This window comes from Solenopsis invicta, chromosome 9 (genome assembly GCF_016802725.1).
Source record: "Solenopsis invicta isolate M01_SB chromosome 9, UNIL_Sinv_3.0, whole genome shotgun sequence".
Classification (NCBI taxonomy): Eukaryota; Metazoa; Arthropoda; class Insecta; order Hymenoptera; family Formicidae; genus Solenopsis; species Solenopsis invicta.
The window spans coordinates 11335098-11356495 of record NC_052672.1 but is presented as its reverse complement, the minus strand read 5'-3'; the positions used below and the strand labels follow the sequence as shown (position 1 = coordinate 11356495).

The 21398-nt window shown below is 35.7% G+C and overlaps 1 protein-coding gene across 1 annotated transcript in view; it reads left to right on the top strand.

Annotated features, from left to right (window-relative positions):
• Positions 1-14635, top strand: part of LOC105208287 (neuroglobin) — a 36262-nt gene extending 21627 nt beyond the window's left edge. The window contains exons 2-3 of the mRNA XM_011178106.3: positions 3862-4093; positions 8740-14635. Coding sequence (XP_011176408.1) covers positions 3862-4093; positions 8740-8895 — 388 coding nt within the window. The 3' untranslated portion in view covers positions 8896-14635. The remainder of the gene's footprint in view (positions 1-3861; positions 4094-8739) is intronic.
• The last annotated feature ends 6763 nt before the right edge of the window (positions 14636-21398 follow it).

Here is a 21398-nt window from a genome sequence, read left to right as displayed (position 1 = left end):
TTACTTGTAGTTGTTCATTATTGTTTAAATATATGTACACAATGAAAGAAAAATTTCTCTTTAATAAATATTTAAATAGTATTAATGAAATATTTACGGTACATAAATATTTATGAAAAAATAATTCTAAATTAAATTAGTGGTTCTTGTAGGGTAAATAAATATATATATTTATATATATAGTAAATATTTTAATAGTACTTTTTGAATAAATATTTATTCACATTTTAGTCATTTTTTTGGTGTACGTATAATGTATATCTTGTAATACTGTTGTATTTATCGTACAACATTTTTTAAGTCTCGCTACGTAACAGATTTCTAGAGAAAAATTTTTGCATTCCGCAGCCAATAAACGCGCTTGAAAAATTTGTTGTACGTGGAAAAAACAATTTTGCTAAATATCAATCTGAAAATAATCGTTGAGGCGTTTAAAAAATCACATCGTTTTTAACTTGATTGCTAAAATGTCAAAACTGTTTGTGTAGCAACATTATACTTGGTCGTCCTACGTAATTATTTTAATGGTCCAACGTAATATCATTTTCTGATTTGTGTCTAGTTAAATTTTCAAATGCTACGATAAAATTATTTTTTTCGTGTACAAATGTAACGCCAGTCTGACATGTGAGAAACTGACGGCTCGATAAAACATATTAAACATGTGCGATCATCTAGGATTTCTATATTTAATCTGAACTAATTAATCCACAGAGATTTATGAAGCATGACATAGCGAGACATAGGCAACGATAACGAATCGCGATAAGGGCGAAACTCGATTACGTATATTACAGATGATTCAACTGTCATATGTGCACAATTATTATACGACATATGTCGCTGTATTGACGGAGAGAAAGATAATTGATAATTTTCAAATATGTATAAAAATCGGAAAACTTCTCGTCTGTAATTTTCAATGACTTATGAGTAAAATTATTAATATAAATAATATGAATTAGAATAAAAATTTTTGGACTATATACTCTAACAATAATTATACGTTGGAAAAATCAATGTTGCAATAATAATCGCGATTACTGCAATATAAATAAAATGTTTGCAAGTGAAGACAAGATGTCCCATCCATCCCGTTTCAAAAATATACAACTTTCTCGAGAATTTTTGTCTATTAATTATTATGCACACAGATGGGATGTACTTAAAGCTTAAATTAACATAAATAAAAAATGAAGCCATGTATCTCTGCGAACCGGCGTTCTTCATTTAAATTTACTCCCGAAGCGCAGAGGTGAAGATGCATTATTTACGTTACTTACTTATTCGTGAACGATCCCCCTCGAAAAAGGATTTTTCATATGTACTTAAATTTATACGGAATTTTCAAAATTGTGCGACCTCGCCCGCCCGTTTTCACTTCTTCGCGGACATTTATCCAGCGAGATAAAATAAAATTCAGCGCCGTATACAGCCGGCAGTGTAACAAATTTTGCACACCGTGAAAAATCACGACGGACAGATATCATGCGAAATGTCATGTTCCTTGAGGAAAGATAATTTATACGGACGCGAAAGAGAAATACACGCATAGAATAATCTTGATGATAATGTTGATTCAGATCAATTTGTATATTGAAGATCTCATTTTCTCTATGCGATTTTTTTTCGAGAGTCGCTGAAGATAATCATTAAGCTCCAGAAATACGCTGATTTTTTTGTATTTTTTTTTTTTTTTTTTTTTTTTTTTTTATAGACGGAGTAAAAATAAATTGCTGTTTACAGCTAATTTGTGTCATAAAATATATTTGGCAGTATTATTTTATTATTTATTATTTACGTTTATTATTTTAACCTAGGAAAAATTTGCCGGGTATAGAGATAATATGTAAACAGATATATCATGATGTTACCATAAGAGGAAAAACTTTTATTAGTCTGCTGTTTATGGAATATAAAAGCGTATATAAAAACACGGACGTATTATATTTTGTAATCGTAGCTTCACGTGCATCACGTGCGTTAGATTGCGACGCGCACTTATTAACTGTCGGAACCATCAAAGATAAAATAACGCGGTTTATATTTTCTCCCTTGCACGTACAGTTTTCCCCGAGATAGACAAGCACGAGATTGGAATGCCTCGTTGTACAAAGAGGTATTTCATGAATGGCTGAGAGCAACCTGCCATCCGCGGAACGAAAACATTTTTGTCGAGCTATAACAAGGCCCACGTGAACTCGTTACCTCAACGAGTACAAAAGTCGAAAAGAAAAAAGTTAACCAAATTTTTGTGCAGTCGAAAGAGCTGTGCACGCGAAAGAGAAAGAGGAAGCTGTACGCGTGAAGATTGCAACGAAATTTTTTTCAATAAATTTCCATTGGCTCGCGCGCGTTCTACACACATTGTTATCAGCTTAACACTTCAGCAGATTTTGGCAAACGGTAGGGTTATTTTCAACTTCTTCAGCATTAAATGAAATCAACACATTTTTATATGCATTATTGTCATATTTTATACGCGTTAAGTGTCATGTACCATGAAAATGTACTAGTAGAAATTGAACCTTATGTCCATCTAGTTATGAGATAGAAAAGTGTCTTACGTAGCTAATGTAATAAGTTATTTACTTTAAAAAATAATTTATTTATTTTAAAAAAAGGCCAATAACGTTATTTCTTGAAATTAATTAAATTTTTATTTTCCTCAAAGGTATTTTCTTGAAAAGAAAGTAAAAAAACAAGTTTAAAGAAACTATTTCATAAATTTAAACATAACTTTTTTCCGGGTGTAGCTGGATTATATATTTTTGAAAAATCAGCGCGATTTGCTATCATTTTTTCTGTGACAATTCCCGATGTTTTGCACATCCACGTATGCACAATTTTTCTATAAAAATTTACAAAAATTGATAATAAAGGTGCAGCCAGCAACCAATGATCAGTTAAAAAATTTAACTAATCTCTTAATCAGAATTAGCCATAGGGCTCTGAATCAGAGCGATTAGATTTATTTCTACTCGGGTGAGGGAAATGTAAATGTCCCGAAGAAATCAAACAGACGCGAACGAGTTAAGATTGAAACAAATAGCGCATCTATCTTTTTCTCGAGATCGATTCCTCTCGTGCAGGTAGATGTACGCCGCCGACGTTAGATAGCGTGAGCTTAGAATTCAAGATGTGTCACCCAGTCTTGTTCTTACAGTCGTTCTTCGATCACTGAAAAATCGAAGATATCGAAAGAGAAAGTATTGTGTGGAATATCAGACTTTTGGAGGATAAATTTTTATATGAAAATCGTACGTGTGTTGGTGTGTAAAACGTCTCGGGGTTTGCCATGCATTTGGAAAGTATTCAGGGCGGAGAGAAAAATTTATCTTTGACCATCGAAAAATTAAGCTTGAAATTTCTTATAAAACTGAGAAAATTTGTGCTTATTAAAAGCATTTTTTAAATTGCATAGCTTCGCTTTGCTTCATGTCGTATTTTTTTTTTTTTTCAATTCTTTACTTCTTTAACTTGTTTTTTTCAAAAGATTATCTACCTTTAACGACTGAGTATTTTAAACCATTAAATTGCAACATTTACTAATTGTTTTTTTATAAATACACTGTAAGTTTAAATTTGTTCCTCCAAAAACTTGTGTTTGTAACGTAACATGTTATGTTAGAATGAATGTTGCATAAAAACATTAATTATATACATAATTAAATATATATTTTTTTCTTTTATTGTTTATGTAAATTAATAAAATTTTATAAATCTTTCATATACAAAAAGCAAAGTACATTAAATTTTTAGATGACTCTTAATGATCATATGACACTTAATGTTGACATGAGCAATTATTATGGTGCTTTTACAACTGCTCTAACGACACTGTATACTGTGTGATTTTAGGTTATTTGAAGAAAACGCGGAACTGCTAAATATGTTCACGAAATTTCGGGATCAAAAGACAAAAGAGCAGCAGTCTACGAGCATGGAACTGGCCGAGCATGCGAAAACGGTCATGTCCACTCTCGACGAAGGTATCAAGAGCCTGGATGACATGGACGCGTTTCTCACGTACCTTCATGAAGTCGGGGCCTCTCACACGAAGATCCCCGGCTTCAACCGGCAATACTTCTGGGTGAGTCTTCCCTCAAAAGGAAACACAAATCACACCCACACGCACCTTGCCCTAGACATGCGACACACGTATCTCATTGTCAGTTATTGAACTATTACCTAAATGAGAAAATAAGACAATTGTAATATAATTGTGAGAAAAAACTAGGACAATGTACCTAGCTACGAGATCAGCTTTAATATATATGAAGTACATTAACGAGGAAATATGTACATTCATGGATTAAGTAAGATAGATAACATTGATAATAATATACATACTTAAAAGGAATATTTAAAATGATTGAGCGCGAAAGTATTGGAAATATTGAAAGATAATTCAATTATATATTTCCAATAATATCAAATAATTTTTTGGTAATGTAATCTAGTTACAATAAGATTATAAAAACTCTGAATATTTATTGTTGGATATATTTTTAAATATATATTTTGCGTAAGCAATTCGATTAGACTTACCTTACACGTTAGAACATCAGCAGTCTACCTTAGAACATCTCGGGTAAGCGCGTGAAAATTCCTCACTTGTCGGAGATGCGTCTCCCATCTCTTGGCGAACATTTTCTCTTTGTGCCGCGCTTATCTCTCTCAACATGGAAATCAAAGAGACTAAAGAGGAAACTTTTGGGAGACACTGTGAACTATTTCAGAACCTGTCTCCGAGCGAGAGATTTATGCACAATTAAAGTATAACGACGCTCAACGTAAATGTGGGACAAACTTTTGTTGCATACCACGTAATGCACATGGACGTTTAACTCTTAACGAGTCACACGTTTTAATTACCGCACTCTCTTAGTCAGATGAGAAATTTTACAATCTTTCTTTGCATATTTTTTTTATTTATATCGCAGTTCGTAAATTAGAAACTGATAATTTATTCCGTTTTTATTCCACTTTTAATTAAATGTGTATCAGTTTTCTAGTAAACCTTATAGTACACATTACAGCTCAAAATAAACATGAGTTTGTTTGAGCTCGTACTGTTAATTAAAGATTCAATTTATATTTTATTCTTGTTTATAAATTTTATATTGTGCGCATTACATTTTTTTTTTACAAAATTTATGTCAACCCTTTGCAAAGAAGAAGAATTCACAGCGAGAGAGATTGAATAACAAATGTTGAGACTTTACTCCGCAGCAACGCTAGAACACGTCGGTATTTTGTTTCCTCGTGGTCCTTCATAATCCGCTGCACAGCTGGTGTCCGCCATTCGTTTGCCACGTTGCGACCCTACATGATATCTAAGAAGAAATTCTTTTTTAATTATCTTTACGTTTAACGACTCGGGAGCAGCTGGTGAAATAAAGATAAACATTATCACGAGAGAGAGACGTAACGCAAATTAATTAAAATCTAATTTACGCTATTCTCGCCTTTTTTTTGCAAGAAGCCACATTTCTGTCGCACGAATATTTGTTATCGCAAATAACATCTTTAATATAAATGTGCAAGGTACAAATTTTTTCATCGAAAATATCTCGGTAAAAATATATGAATTCGATTGCATGGCTTCGATTTTTGATTCGCGCAGATCGGACGGAGGCGTCTAGAAGGAAAGTCGTTGCTTATAAGAGTTGTAAATATTCCATAACATTATTTACGATACTGTTACTCAGAAATAGGTGGAACATAAAATGTCGATGTAATAACGCTTCTGACGCCCGAGGTTGCATCGCGAACATAAATAGGTGCATTACGAAATAAATAATTAAACGGCACAAAATCGCATTTTTGCCACGATTGAAATGAGGAAAATCGGCCGAAATTCCGACGTTTGGTTGCCTATATATAATCGAACATTGTACAGTTAATCATTCTGCTTGGTTGAATGAATTTGATAGCTGCTCATGTACAAGCAAATGTCGAATTCATTGAATTAATTACATTTTAATGGGAGAATGCATTTTCTCAATACGATTGCAATAATAACCGTAAACATTGAATCAATTGGCGTTTCATTGCGCGATACATGTTTTCGCAATAGACTTGATATTTGTTTGAACGAAGGCATGCATCAATTCTGTTTAGCCTGTCAGTCTTTTTTTCCATACATTTTTTCATAAATTCGTAAATATTAACGCTTACCAATTTTCAGAAAAGAAACTAATGATGACAATAGACTATAAAAGTGACAGTTATAAGTTTTGATACGTAGAATATATTTTTAATTTCTTGAGGGCCGGCAAGTTTTTGAATGATTTTTATAATTTCAGACTTAGAATTTCGTTAACTATGTCAGTGCATCGATCTACACAATTCTAAAATAATTTATTCAACTATATATATAATACATTAATTCTAGATGTATAAAATTTGCACAATTGTCCCTTGTATAGTTGCCACAACTATATATCTTTTTCTCTGAGTGTAACTTAATCTTCCTCAACTTGAAAAATAGCATTCTCTGTGTAGCATTCTCTTGCGGAAAGATAATGTTACACTAAGGAAAAAAAGTTAACTTGACTAAATTTAATCAAGTTGAAAAATTCAGATAAGTTAATCACTTTTGTTTTCTCAGTGTACACACAATTTCGACTTGCAGTAAAGATGTTATTACAACAACGCATATATTGACGGAAAAATGCTACCGTGTTGGAAAGCAATAATTTACGCGATGAGCGTCGAAAAGAAGAAAAAAATTGTTAAAAGTGCACCTCGATGCGAGTACGCAAAAGTAATAACGTTTTCCCGACTCGCATATGCATGCAAGTTTTTTTTATTACTTTCGCGACGATCGAAACGGAATTTTCTTTGTGCACGTGAGAAGGAAGTCGTGTGCTGGGAGCTCTTTCCGTGTCGCTTTATCTTCTCGCCAAAGAAAAGGAATAAAGGAATTATATAGAAAAAGGCAAGCCCAAGAATACTTAAAAATGTAGTTGAAAATGGAGATGAAAGATATTTTACTCTTGTAAAATGAAAAAAAGGCGATATTACATTTTTAAAACGCAGAAGAATTCTTTGATTCAACCATTAATTATAATGACTCGTGTAATATATTTATCTCCTACGAGAATGATGGGATACGAGAATGATTCCGGATTTAATCTCGATCGAGAACATCTCGGATTTCTTATTTAATTCTTCTAAAAATTCAGTCTTTAGCACGTAATTCTGAGATTATTTTTTGTCACTCGGATAGAGAAATAAAAGTGAAGTTATATCTGCGCAGAAGGGTTGAAGATTTACATTACAGAACGTTGCATTTATTCAAAGCGTGAAACGCTTGTTCACGGTTTCAATCTCTTGGCACGAAATCAAATCCGATTCACCTTCCCTTGCCATCTAAGTCCCGTGGACTTAGTCACTGTATATATAGGATTGATAATTCCTGTCGGACAATCCTACGAGGTCCATTGTGAAGCCGTAGATATGACGATCGTAACACAATCGTCGATTCAATCGCCACTTCTCGCATTGTTGGCGAGACCGTTGGAAATGGATTGACCCTTATAAATATCGTCGTATCGATATTATCTTCTTTCATGAATGACTGCAACTTCAGTTTTATCAGTGCTTAAAATAAATTTAGAGTCAACAAGCGCAGCATTTTTCTAGATTTTTCTTCATCTACAGATCAAGTCTACGTATGAAAAAGGAAGAGGAAGAATAAAATATTATATAAAATATTATAGAACTGCAGGATCAGTTCGTAAAGCAAACTTTTTTTCAGTCCTTTTAGAAAAATATTACAGGTAGCATTTCCGTTTTAGCATTACACCAAAAATAATTGCTGAATGACTATTGGAACCTTTTTTTTTAAATATTTTTTAAAATATAATTAAGAATAATAATATATTAAAATTTTTTCCAGTTTTAATCGGTTTACTCGAATCGGTATACTATGTATAATAACTTGAATATCTCGAGAACGGATTAATATTTTTTAACGAATGAAGTATCATTTTAATCCAGGATTTTAGGCTCTGCATTTTGATGTAGCTCATCATCCATTTCTATCATACTTTACAATTTTCGACTCTTTAGAATTGTTCGCTTATATAGTCATTTAGTAAAATTCGAAAAATTGTTTTCGTGCTTGTTTTCAATGCTTGTATTTTGTTCAAAATGAGAAGTCTTTCAAATCCATTGTTTTCTCTTGGTTTTTTCGATTTCAAATTACAATCAATTGAAAGTATCATTGATAAAATATGATTCAAAGCGTAAATCTTTCATCGACCTCGATTATCTAATTTTTTACGTCTGACAATCAGACGTAAAAGACACTTTTTTTCTTACATTGAAAAAGATAAAAATCATTTAACAGGACAAAAGGGGTTGTTTGTGCTACAGCAAAAAAATTGAACAAAAGATCTAGATTTGAATGTAGAGTGTAAGCTCTACATTCAAGCTCTGTATAGTGATTGCTTTCAATTTTATCACACAAAAACAAACTAGTAAATGTATTGTTATTTACTAAAAACATCATTTGGAATAAAATTTTATTTGAAAAAAACCCTGTCTTGAAAAGGTTAATTGAATTTAAACAACAAAATTTATAATACAGACCGAAGTCTCCAAAATAAAAGATAAAAATAAAACACCGTTACTTTCTTTTAACGAATAACAATTGTTTTAAATGTGTACCAGGAAAGTAAGCCCGATCGAAATTCTCTCATGCGTGATCGAACGGTCTGCTTCCAGAAAATCGAGAAACCGTTTCTGGACGCGGTGGAACGCACGCTGGAGGACCGATACTCGGAAAATGTGGAGAACATCTACAAGCTGACGATCAAGTTCATCATCGAGACGCTGATCGACGGCTTCGACAAGGCGCAGAGTGACAAGGCCAAGTCCTAGTCGTCCTAGTCCCGAGGATCCGGCACGCACGCGATCGCCCTCGATCCTGCGAGATGTTGACCGCCCCCCCAGGTTGGCTCGGTTCCCCCGACGCCTGGAACGACGGCAGAAAGCCAGCCGTCGCCGATTCTTGAGAAGACGACGACGGGGACAATCGTCGTCCTCGCGTTGGTTCGCGCGACGCCAACACACGTGTCGTCGCGGCTGCGTTTCTCCGCGGATCCCCGAGAAACGCGAAATGCGAGCGCGTGGCGCGTTCTTACGCCGTCTCGCCCTCGCCGGCCTGAGATCTTTTTCCCCCTCGAGCGGGTCTCGCCATTGAACGTCTCCGGATATTAAGAACACGAGTCCCGAGTCAGTCCCTCGGGATCTCGAATACCGCGCCGCAACGCGAAGCGAAGCGAAAGAGCCGCGCGGCTCTCCCGATGGTCGAAGGGTTCTTTCTTTTTATCTGTTCGATTTACGATCAGTGTTGATTGAATTTGCGATTACGCAGATAAAAGCGAGTCTGAACGACACGAAGGCCCAGGAAACGTATGGAGACGTTTGAAAGCGTCCAAAGTTTTCGATCTTTTTTCTAAATGTCCTCGCGACATTATTTTTTACCAATATCTGAAGGTACATTCTATTCGTATATTTATTTGAGAATGAAAACGTGACTGATGATTTAAAATGTATTTATTTTTTTGCATTTATAGCAACAAAAATTACATTTTTTTTTTTTTAGAAAGTCCATATGAGATCTCGCGAATGTCGATCTTAATTGTAAGTTTAACCGATTCTTCGCCCCCTTCTAATGCCAATATCGGGAAAGGGGCGAAGGATTAAACTGAGATTAAAGCGTATCAACGGCGGGTGAAACCACCCTGTTAATTGCTGTAATTCGAAGTTTATCTGGAATCTACCCGGGTGATCGACCGGCTTTTTGGCTTTTTACGAACGGTGCCAAAACATTGGATAAAATTGGCTTTCAGCAGTGAGATTTGCCTCGAGTTCTATGAATTGTATGTTTTTTTTTTGCATGCAAACATTGTCTGCGAATGGGCAAATTCCGGGACAAAACGAGCAGGTTCCGCGAATGGAATACTACGTGCTTTTGTGAATTTATCAAATTTGCGCCACGTTATCAGAGGAAGACACTTCAACTCGTTCTGTTATTATTATTTGTTTGTTGTTTCAATGGAAGTTTATGTTTCATCTCGCATTGCCTTTCGCATGAAACGCAATACATTGTAAATGTGTGGTGGCATGTTTTTTGGGAGAGGGAGGGGAAAAAGCGCCAGCATTCCACTGGATGCTCTTTAATCGAGTACAAACGAGTATCTTCGGATGAAAGTAGATCTCAAAGAGTTTGCGAATTCGAGTACATTATCTAATTTTATTTATCGTGTCGCGCGCGTGTACAAGCAAACATCTATTTTTTTTTCCTGTCGTCTCTACTCATCTTCTACCCATCATCGTTCGCTATTTATTTCCCTTCGCCGACGAGATAGGCTTCCTCTAGTTTTAATACGGTTTAACAGGAGCAAAACGTAAAGTGACACACGTCGTTATTGATCAGACACAGAATTAGAAGGAGGGAGGTGGGAGAGACGCGTTTCTCATCCACGAGAGTCCGATCTTAAGAGGATTAATAAAACGTAACTTTGGTCAGCTATATGATAGCCCTCTGCTCGCCGTGAGGTCGGAATAGGCCGAAATGAAAGTTCGTATTACGGCGCCATTACCAACAAAATAAGGTTCGACCGGCCGCTAATGCTCGCCGCACACGACGCAAACGTTTTAAGAGTCTATTACGTTGCGCGAGCTTTCATTAACTTCTCATGAGCGCCATAAAAACCACCTAATGCGTAGCAGATAACGACGTTTCTTTCGTCAAGCGCGTTCCCACACACAATTAACCGCGAGTTTACGATGTTAAGCGCGAAAGAAAAGATGTTTCTCCGTTCAGTCCTCTTTTCACGCGTTTTTCACGTCCAAAGGCCTTTTGCGGATAACGATTATTCATTCTACTAATAGCATTAAGCCGCTTTCACTCGCGCGGGACGTAAAGTACTTCGGCTTTTGAGGGTATCGTAGCTCGCGGGGTGAAAAATTCTCAGCTCTCCCTCTCTCTTTCTCTCTGTCTCTTGCGGTCACATAAATCTCATAAAATTCAATGAATCGACAAAAAAAAATTTGCATCGTTGCGCGTAGCAGATCGATATTCGCACTCGATTGAAAAAAAAATCGCTCAAGTCCGTGCCATTTAACGCCAACCAATGTTTGCAAACGGCCCTGTACTTCGCGTTCAGTGATTCGATCTCGATTCGATTATCTCGCCGAGGAGTTTCTCCCTTTTTCAAATTGGTCGCCGTTCGATGCTGTTGTAATCTATACATTGCGCAAATTACCATCATTTGTAAAATAGTATCGCTAGAGTTTCAAGCGAACGGACGGATTGCCCCGAGGTAATCCGCGCGAACTTCGCAGGTTTGATGTGATACCGCGATATATATCTTCTGCGGAGAGATCGTGTAACTCTCTCGGCGAGGGTCTCAAATTGATTAAGAAGTTACACATACCTTCTCGATGCTGACGAATTACCGATTTTTGAACATTTTTTTTTAAAGGCTAATAAATTTGATATAATATTTACAAAAAGGACATGTTTTATTGATTATATTATTAATGTGTACAAAAAATAATTTCTTAAAACTATTTTGACTTATTTAATTGGACTTTTACTAGGGTTGCTCTTGGACCCACCTCTTCAAGTCCTTTTCAATCTTTTTTTGATGAAACAAGTTTTCACTTGTGTTAAATGCAATTCTCTTGAAAACTATTTAAAAAAATTTTTAATTACAACAATTTTTATAAACATTCAAAGACCGCAAAATTTGTCGAAAAAAATCGAATTTTTTTTATATGTTATAATTTTTCAATTTTTTTTTAATTTATAAATTTCAGCTTGTCAAGTCTTAATGACGTCATAATTATTTTTCTTGTTTTCGTTTATTTTACAAAGTATAAGTATAAATACTGGAAGGGTGTTATGTCGAACGGCCCGAAAGCGGCCTCAATAAAGGTTCATTTTAATTAAAATCGTTTTGAAAAATAATTTTTTTATACATTATACATAACAATCAAATTATTCTTTTTTGCAGATATCAAATTTATTTGTTAATTTTTAAAAGAAATTCCCAAAAAGTAATCATTTTTCAGCGTCGAGAAGGTATGCGATCTCTTAATATAATAAACGATTAAAAAATGATTAAAATTAATAATTTACTGTGATAAAATTAATATAATTTATATTTTTTAATGCATAATCCGCTCCTTTAGTTTGGCAATAGTCTATATTTAATTTGACAGTAGTCTGCCGGTGCAAGATACGCCAGCATTTTATATCCGCATTGAAGCCGCAAATACGGGGGTTTGGGTTCATCGGTTTCATACGCGTTTCCCGACTCTCAATATGCGCTCGATAATTGATACAAGCGCGGCGGCGAGCGACGACGGCGGCCAGTCAATCGACGCTGCCGACTGCTGCCTTTTATTCGCGGTGGCCTTGGATTACATAAGTCTCGCAAGGTACCCTCCCGCAATGCGAGGCCGAATGCACGTGAATGCAAATGTTCATTGTCTCGAAACGGGGTCGCGAATTTAATCGTAAAAACGGCGCGAGGACATCACCTCGCCTTTACGCGTCCTTACGCGCGACGAAAATTCGTTTACCTAATTTCGCAGAATTTGTCGCGCTCGTCCGTCGTGTGGACTTGAAACGTCATTAAAAATTCGTGGAGGCATCAGGGAACTCATTGCGGTAATCTTTTTCAATTTTTTCTGCGCGATGTAACTTGGATTTTGATACACCACGTGTGCGGCGACTGACGTTTTAATGAAATAACAACTAAGACGTTTGACCTTTTCATACTATTTTGTTGATTTAACTAGTAGGAAGCTGTGACGGTCATCGATGATCGACAATACTGCACTAATGTAACTTACTCATTTAGAGTAAAATAAGCGACGGTCGATAATTAAACGAGTATACTTGTCAGAAAATGCGCTTATATTTCGCGCATAATTGGACGCACAATTTTTCAGTTCTCGCAAAGTCGTTCGAAGCTTGCAAAATGACGATATCTGTCGAATTTAATCTTGTCAAATGTTTTCTTTTTAATTATCTAATTTTCTCGAAATTATTAGGGGAAAGTAATGTCGTTTTTATAAATAATGTAAACAATATGAAGATGCCTTAGTATAATTTATTATTTATTCAAAATAATAATAATAAGATCGTTCCTTATTTATTAATTTTTTAATTCCTGTCTTTCGAAGAAGCTAACCGGCTTTGATTTTGTAACGTGACAATAATCGACCGTATGTGGTTGTAACAAGTGCAACAAAAAATTAGAGAATTACGATGAAAAGTACTCTCTCATCCACCGTATTCGCCTCATCGAACTATATACTTTTTTCGATCATTAGAGCACTTCTTACGAGAGAAAAGCTTTATAATAGCAAATAATGTTCGATTCGCCTTTATCCACATGTTTCATGTCAAAACCGGTAAGCTTCGTCGAGAAACAAATTAAAATATTAGTAAATAAGTGAATGATTATTGGAGGAAATAATGGCGATTATTATATTACTGAATAAATAACAAATTATATTAACAAAATCGCATGCTGTTTATATTTTTTACTATTTATAAAAACGGTATTTATTTTCCCTCTGATAATGAAATTAAATCACAAAAAATCAAAATGCTTACCGCTATTATTGAAACAAATTTGTGTACGTTAGTTACACAAACGGTTTATCAAACTCTCGTTGAACAAAAAAATGACAAATCTTGATACTTCTACGCTAGAAATATATTTATATATATAATACGTTTGCTGCGAGATATGTTTCATATTGCATGTAAATGAAGACATTTACGTTCTATTATCTTACCATCTCTATTTCATGATAAAACAACATCGTATCAATATGAAAGCATGCGCAACTTGCGTTACTCGTTCGCGTTCCTGACAAGATCGATCGCCGCGATCGTAAATAGCGTGTAAGTGGAGAGGGACACGCGGAAATTATTGATACTCTTCCAATCGATCACGAGGATTGTCATGGCAAACGCGGCTGAATTAGATTTCTAAATGTCTAACCGGAGAGAATGGCCGTTTATAAACTTTCGATGATTCCATCAATCTTCCACCCTGAACTTTGTTCAAATCGTATTTGAACTACCAATAACGATCTATTATACTTATTTTCATTATTTATCGTTACTATCATTAAGCGGTGTCTCCCCATTTGCAATTTTCTGCTCGCTCTCTCTCTCTCTCTCTCTCTCTCTCTCTCTCTCTCTCTCTCTCTTCCAGAAGATTTTATTCAAAAAGAACATCCGCTCATGTCGCGTCACAAAGGAGCTCCGTAACTTTCACTTTATATTTTGCGCTTTGCTTCCTTTTATTTCTAGCGAGGCGAAAGTCAAAAATACAAAGTGGAAAATAATAAAGTTGCTTTATTCATTAAGAGGATATTCTACTTTTTCCGAGAAAAAACTTATTTTTAAAAATATTTTATAGAAAAATTAATGAAGCAATTAAGATGCACCTTTTGCAGAAATGTTTATTGATAATTTGCAGATTATATAATTATATTTTTTATTATCGCAGACTATTCAATGAATGATGTCAAAGACGATTGTGGAGACATTAAATTCTAAGACTGTATATAGATCCATTTTACGGGAATGATTGGCCTGAAACAAAAAAAGCAAAAAAGTTCTTAATTTATATGAGGTCGTACGCACCAACTCATCTTGAATCAATATAAAAAATTGAAAAATTTACAAAATGGTAGCTTTCCAAACATTACTTCAAATATTTTTATCTTATTTTAATTTTTGAAAAGCCGCCATCTTGTCAATTTTCAATTTTTAATACTGATTCTAGTTCGTCCGATGCACGCTAATAAAAAATAACATCCTAATCTACAAAAATCAATAAATATTTCTACAAAAGTTGCATCTTGATTTCTTTAATACTCTTTTATTAAAAAAAAAATTCTTGAAAACAGCTCTTTCTTTGGACCTAACCGAGGGGAAATTCACAGCCGGCATTGGTGTACAAAATTTCGGCAGTGGACTGCCGAAAAAAGTAAGCAGTGACCTATAATATTGACGGCATTGTCGTCAGTGGTTGGGGAGTGGTGAGCTCACTTCAGAGTCGGTTTTTCGATCATGGGGTTGAGCACAAAAATTTTTGAATACTTCGGGAAAGCTTTAGAATTCTTGTGCAGGCATTGGCGTATGATAATGGGCACGCGGTAGTGTTCATAATTGCATGGCATTGCCTTAATTTTAATATAGGATTGACGGCATTGTAGGCATTGACTAACAATAAGCATTGTCGGCAGTGTACAAAAATGTCGGCAGTGTTTTACAGCAATGCCAAAAATCGGCATTGGTGTACAAAATTTTGGGTTGTGAATTCCCCCTCGGACCTAACAAAATAGAATACCACCTTAATGTGCGTTCGATGTTGGCTCACCTTTCAGCGGCACGCCCGATTTTGATTCGGTCGACGGTGATGCGAGGGAGCGGTCAGAACCCTTCGATCGTCAATGGAGAAAACTTGTGTAAATTTTTACTCGTATCATAAGTGCAGTGGAATAAAAAAGTGTGGTCTCTAGGGTAATGGGCCCTTCGCGCAAATGTCAATTTCCTAGGAGGTCTCGGGGAGGCAGAAGGCCTCTCCGTCTCTGTATCTTCCTCGCCGTCTTTATCTATCTCTATTTCTCTCTGAGGACGATTCGCGCACATGTCTCGCTCTCTATGCTCGGAGCCGGCGAATTCGTTACGTACCCTTGAAAGAAGGCCGCGGGCGACCGCGGCGGATACGTGACTTACGGGGTAACATCCCTCGGAAGCGTGACGGACGCGATGCAAATCCATTAGAATCGTATGTGTCATGTTTTATTTATCTCAGGCATCCTCGGAAAACTTCTCTTGTTTAATAATACTGCTTTACAAATTTTACATTAATGCAAGAAAAGGAAACGACTCTTTTTTTTTTAACGTGTTTCGAGTTGCTGTGTTCACGTGAACCTGCCAGAAAAGTTCTATCAGGTCAAATTCTTAATATAGCGTGCTAGTGACACTGTTCGACTGACATTACAATGTAACATAATAAACAGAGTTGTTTGTGAAGAGAAGAAAATTATTGAGAAAATTGTTTATGACTAATCCGAACTACTTTTGCTACGTATGCCAATATATTGACTTTTCTTTCCAATAATGTACACTATTGGAAAAAAAGGCTGCATAATCGCAGAATCGTTGAAAATTGCCTGTTTGCATTACTTTTTCTTATAAAAAGAATTTTAACGTTAGGATTTCTGTGATTTGTTTTCTAATTTCAATAAAACTTTACTGTATATATTGAAAAATGCCTTTTTCTTATATGTCTTTTTCTTATATCTGAAAAACTGAACCTGATGGAAATATTTCAATCGCAGATTTGAACTCAGCGTCGAAAATTATTCTAAAAGTCGTCGTATGCTTTCGCACGAAGCCTTGTAAACTAACGTAATCGTCGTAGAAAAGTACAACCGTCATCGCGCAAATTGCATTACCGCGTTTATCCTAATTGCATAAGCTATTAAAAGAAAAACTTGGAAAGATGCGTACTAGTTTTCGAGTGGGAAAGAATTAACGCTGGCTGTGCACGCAGTCGCGTTACGGTACGCTATTCCCACGCCAATAACTGCCATCGCGTTTGCTACCGGAATAGCACCTTTCATTATTAGGACATGCGGCATAAGAAGTCTTATGGTATTTAAAGATGAGTTACCTAGCAGACGCTCATCGTTTTAGGATCGTCCGCGAGCGCATTCGGAAAGTATTGGTTTCGCGCAAAAACGATGGAGGATCAAGAATAGCGTCCTACTTGTCTGAGGTTTTGTCCGCGTTTTCTTCTTTAAGGATGTACAGGACATTTCTCAAAAACGTTAAGAAAATTACGAAAAAATTACGGTTGGTTTTATATTGCATTTAAAGGTAGTAGAAAAAAATTTGGCGACGATTTTCTGTCTGGATAAAATGTTATGTCAATAAGAAATATAGACACGTGCTCTAATAAAAATAAATTAATAATGAAAAAATATAAACTTTTTTATTTAAATACTTTAAATATCAAGATGATTTATGTAAAATTTTATTGCGATGCAGAGATCAGTTCTGTAAAATAAACAAAATTTATTTATTTATTTACAAAATAACTTAAACAGACAATCAAAATAATTTATATCAATTATTTTGAATATTTTAAGTACTTACACAAAAAAAATTGAGATTTTTCTTAACGTTGTAAAAATATAATTAAATTCTTAATAACAAAGTAATACAGTAAATGAACTTTAAAAATATGTTACTAAATAAAAATATAATCTTATTTACACTATTTTCATGTGTATATAGTTTATTTGAAGTGTTGATATTAAACACATTTCTAAATTTTATTTACTTTATAGAAACTGCACGTTCGATACATCCTTAATGGAGAATGATCATTAGCAGCACCGGCACAAAGGCGAGTTGCATCGCGTGGGAGAAAGAAGACTGAAACGCGAAAACTTATCTTCTCTCGACGGTGCATCCCAGCAGTTTTCCACTCTCTCTTAGGATGATACACATACACGCACACAAACATTACTGTTCGCCCTATCAGTCATTAACTTCGTTAACCGCGCCGTGCCACGAATAATCAAACTAACTGTCGTGCGCAGAGAAACTTCCTGCAGGACGATAAACGACGATAAATAACGAGCGTGTCGCGAAAATCGATTTTCCAACGAAGACAGGAAGTTTTTGCGATACCGTACTTCAAGCGACGCCAAGCGCAAAACGACATACACACACACACACACACACACACACACACACACACACACACACAATTTCCATTCCGGGTTTAAATTATCATTCGCCCCACACGCGACTTTAGCGCGACATTAATATTTAGCGTGTTTGAAACACGCTATCGCAAGAAGTCTCTAATAGAGAGTTTCTCTCTCTCACTCTCTCATAAATGCACGTTAAACGCTGGAGCTTTTCGTACTTTCATCTTAGATTTATATCACCGTTCATCTCGATGCGACATTAACGTTTTGTACGCCCGGAGAGGACACGCTATCGCCGAAACATTCTATCGCCGAGGTACATATTTAAATATGAAAAAGGGTTGTCGTGAGAACGCGATCCATCATGTCACGTTACCACCGCGGTCGCTCCTCCGCTTGCGCTGGGAATACACGCCGGGCGAGAATACGTTGCCTCAGGGAGAAAGAGTACGTGTGTTCAATAGCGAAAAAAAAAACGGAGAATAAAAAAAAATAATTGCGAAACGAGAGGGGGTGCGTGGCATCGCGGGGCGTGGCATCGCGGGACAGCGATTTCGAGCGAAAGTCACGACGACTGTGGGCCACGACAAGCGATGTGGGCGCACCCTTGTTCTCACCGAGACTAAAATCGATCGACAAATTAGGTAAGGTAATTAGCGCTTCCGCGGTTCGCGACATCCTATTCCGTCGCCGAGGTTCGTAAAACCCTTCGTTTGTGGTTACTCCACACGGAAAGAGAGACGAAATTATTTGGGCGGACGAAATTATCTTGCCCCGGGAAAATTTTAGGTCAGCAAGGTGCACCGACTAATGCAACAAGTTAGTCGATTTAACGATTACGTCTGCATGTGCATATAGTCCACTTGCGTGGATAACATTTTTTTAATGTATTAACATGTAATTTATTTATACGATATTTGTACTGTATAAAAGGGAGCGTCGTCATTTTTTTTTTGTCCCGAGCAATTTCTTTCTCAGCGCAATTTCTTTCGCTCCAATTTTTCACCTCAATTCATCATAGGGTATATGCACTACTGAATAATTGATCAATAGATATTCGCTGAATGCACGTTTATTTCGAGCCTTTAAATTAAAGCAATTTTATATATATATATATATATATATATATATATATATATATTCTTTTTTTTTTCTCCCAGAAAGGACTTACCGTCACTAATTATCGGGAATATTTTTTTATTACGAAGCCCAACGAGCCGACGGATAATTGAGGATAGTACAAAAAAAAAGCATTCCATCAAATTAATAATTGATACAAAGTCATTAAAAAAATGAATGTTGATTTTATCGAGGCATGGCGTTGTGCTATTAATCCAGCGGGCTGTCAGACACTTCCCTTGTCTCCGAGTGCGATAGATCAAAATGATCCTTCACCAGAGCCAGTTCTCATTTCCTTGCAATGTCGGTTTATCTCTCCTTTCTTTCATTATAAATTCCAAGCGATATTCGCGCGCGAAGTCGACAGAGCTTCAAATATTTGCGATGGATCACTCGGAAGATAGTCCCAGACAACACACGTGACGAAAATTTTATTTTTCCCCCGCAGAAGGAAAAGGGAGAAAAAAAAAGATGAGATCGGGCCGTAGCGGTATGCCTAAGCGGTCATTTAGTGGTGCATTTACCCTGCCTCTCGATTTGCATTTTGGTTTTTACCAGCGGATATCACGAAGTCGTTCACGGAACCCGCGACTTTTCCCACCCCGGCGAACCGCGATCGCGCCGCGATAAATGTTGCATGAAATGAATATTAAGAGTCCGTGTAAAGCCGTTGCCGTACGAGAAGGATTGCGGACCACAACGTGCGCCCTTTTCATTCTTTTCCCCCGTCACCGAGGTGTAACTCGAGGACTCCTGTCGGGCGTCGAATTTCGTGGCAAACAATATCGATCGCCCGAGTATCAAACTGGCGCAATCGGGCGATAGCTCTCGGCGATAAAGCACGGGAAAAAAAAATTGGCAGAAGAGTATCCGCCGGCGTAACCCGGGAGAGTCGGAGGGAAGAGAAAAAAAAAATGAACGCGGATGAATCGGAGCCGGATTACGCAGAGACAATTCGTATTTTCTCGGCGAGGAATAATTTATCTCTCGTGAGAATGCGTAAGAGATCGACGTCACGGAGGATTCTACGGAAATAATTTCGGTATCTTCCCTCCCACGTTTCCCATATCGGCAAGACGTCGAGACCGGTCACGTATGGGTAAATGGAGACATTTGACGGCCCGCTCGCGTCCTCGAAGGACATTCCGGGTATTTTACACTTTACCCCAAAGATTTAAGGGCTACTAGGAAGCAAAATGTGCGACGCGTCACAACTGCACACACATACGTCCCGCGTGCGGCAGGGCTCGAAACGAAAAAAGAAAGGAAAAAAAAACGAAAAAAAATGGAGAATATTGAAAAAAAGAAAAAAAAATATTTCGTACGGAACAAAATGCACAAAACGAGCTGTACCTTCTTTTCTCGCAGAAATCGAAAGACCTATCTAACCGAAAGTCTTCATGAAACGCGCAGGAAGCACACACGAGAGAGAAATATATATTATTATATAAATATATATGAGATATAAAAAAAATTGCTAGTATACCTTGCAGTTATGCGAATGTTGCATTGTCTAACTGTTTGTTCCATACAGATCCAGATGTATTATTGTATCCGATGGAGTATTATATATCAAAATATATAATATATATCTATATATATTATGATCCTCCCGTGGAGCTCACAGAGTTCTTCCGCTTTTCCCAATTTTTCCACTAAAATAATTTCAAATTATATTTAAGTTTTAACTTTATATATTATATTTGAGATCTTTTAAGTTGCCTTACAATTATAATAGTTATATATTCTTTGATAAAAATGTCAATACAATCAGTAAACTATTGTTGCTTTATGCCTGATATTTCTTCACCCTAATAGCTATCTTCCAGATAAAGATATTCGTCCACTAACTAAAAATTTGTTTTCTTGACTGAAACCTCTGATTGTGAATTTAATATAGAGCTATTTTTCATACTATTAATTCTCGATACAAAAGGTTTTTGTACCCAGAATTTTGTACTAGAAATCATATTCTCTGGAAGATATCTCATGGATAAAGTTATCTAGAAGTGAAGAAATTGGGCATTGGTACTGCAAAAGAAAGATTATTTTTGTAAAAAGTAAGAAAGTTCTATGCTATTACATCCAGAGAAAAATTTTTTTAATTTAAAAAAATTTTTTGGTTGTTTCTTTTATTAGAATTAAACTAAACATTTCTGTCACTTTTTTAAATTAAAATTAAAAAAATTATTTAAATTAAACATTTGTTTAAATAATTTTAACAAATAATTTATTTACTTTAAAGAGGACTAATAACGTCACTTTTTGAAATAAAATAAATTTTTATTTTGCTCAAAGGTATTTTTACTTCAATTAAAACAAATCAAGTTATAAAAACGATTTCATCAATTTAAATATTTTTCTCTACGTGTACATATATTTTTTTTATTGCATTAAAATTGAATTGCAGTGTCTAAATTAAAACGAACTAATACTTTACGTACTGATATCAATTGTTACCAATATAAATCAATTTTATTCTCGGTTTATTT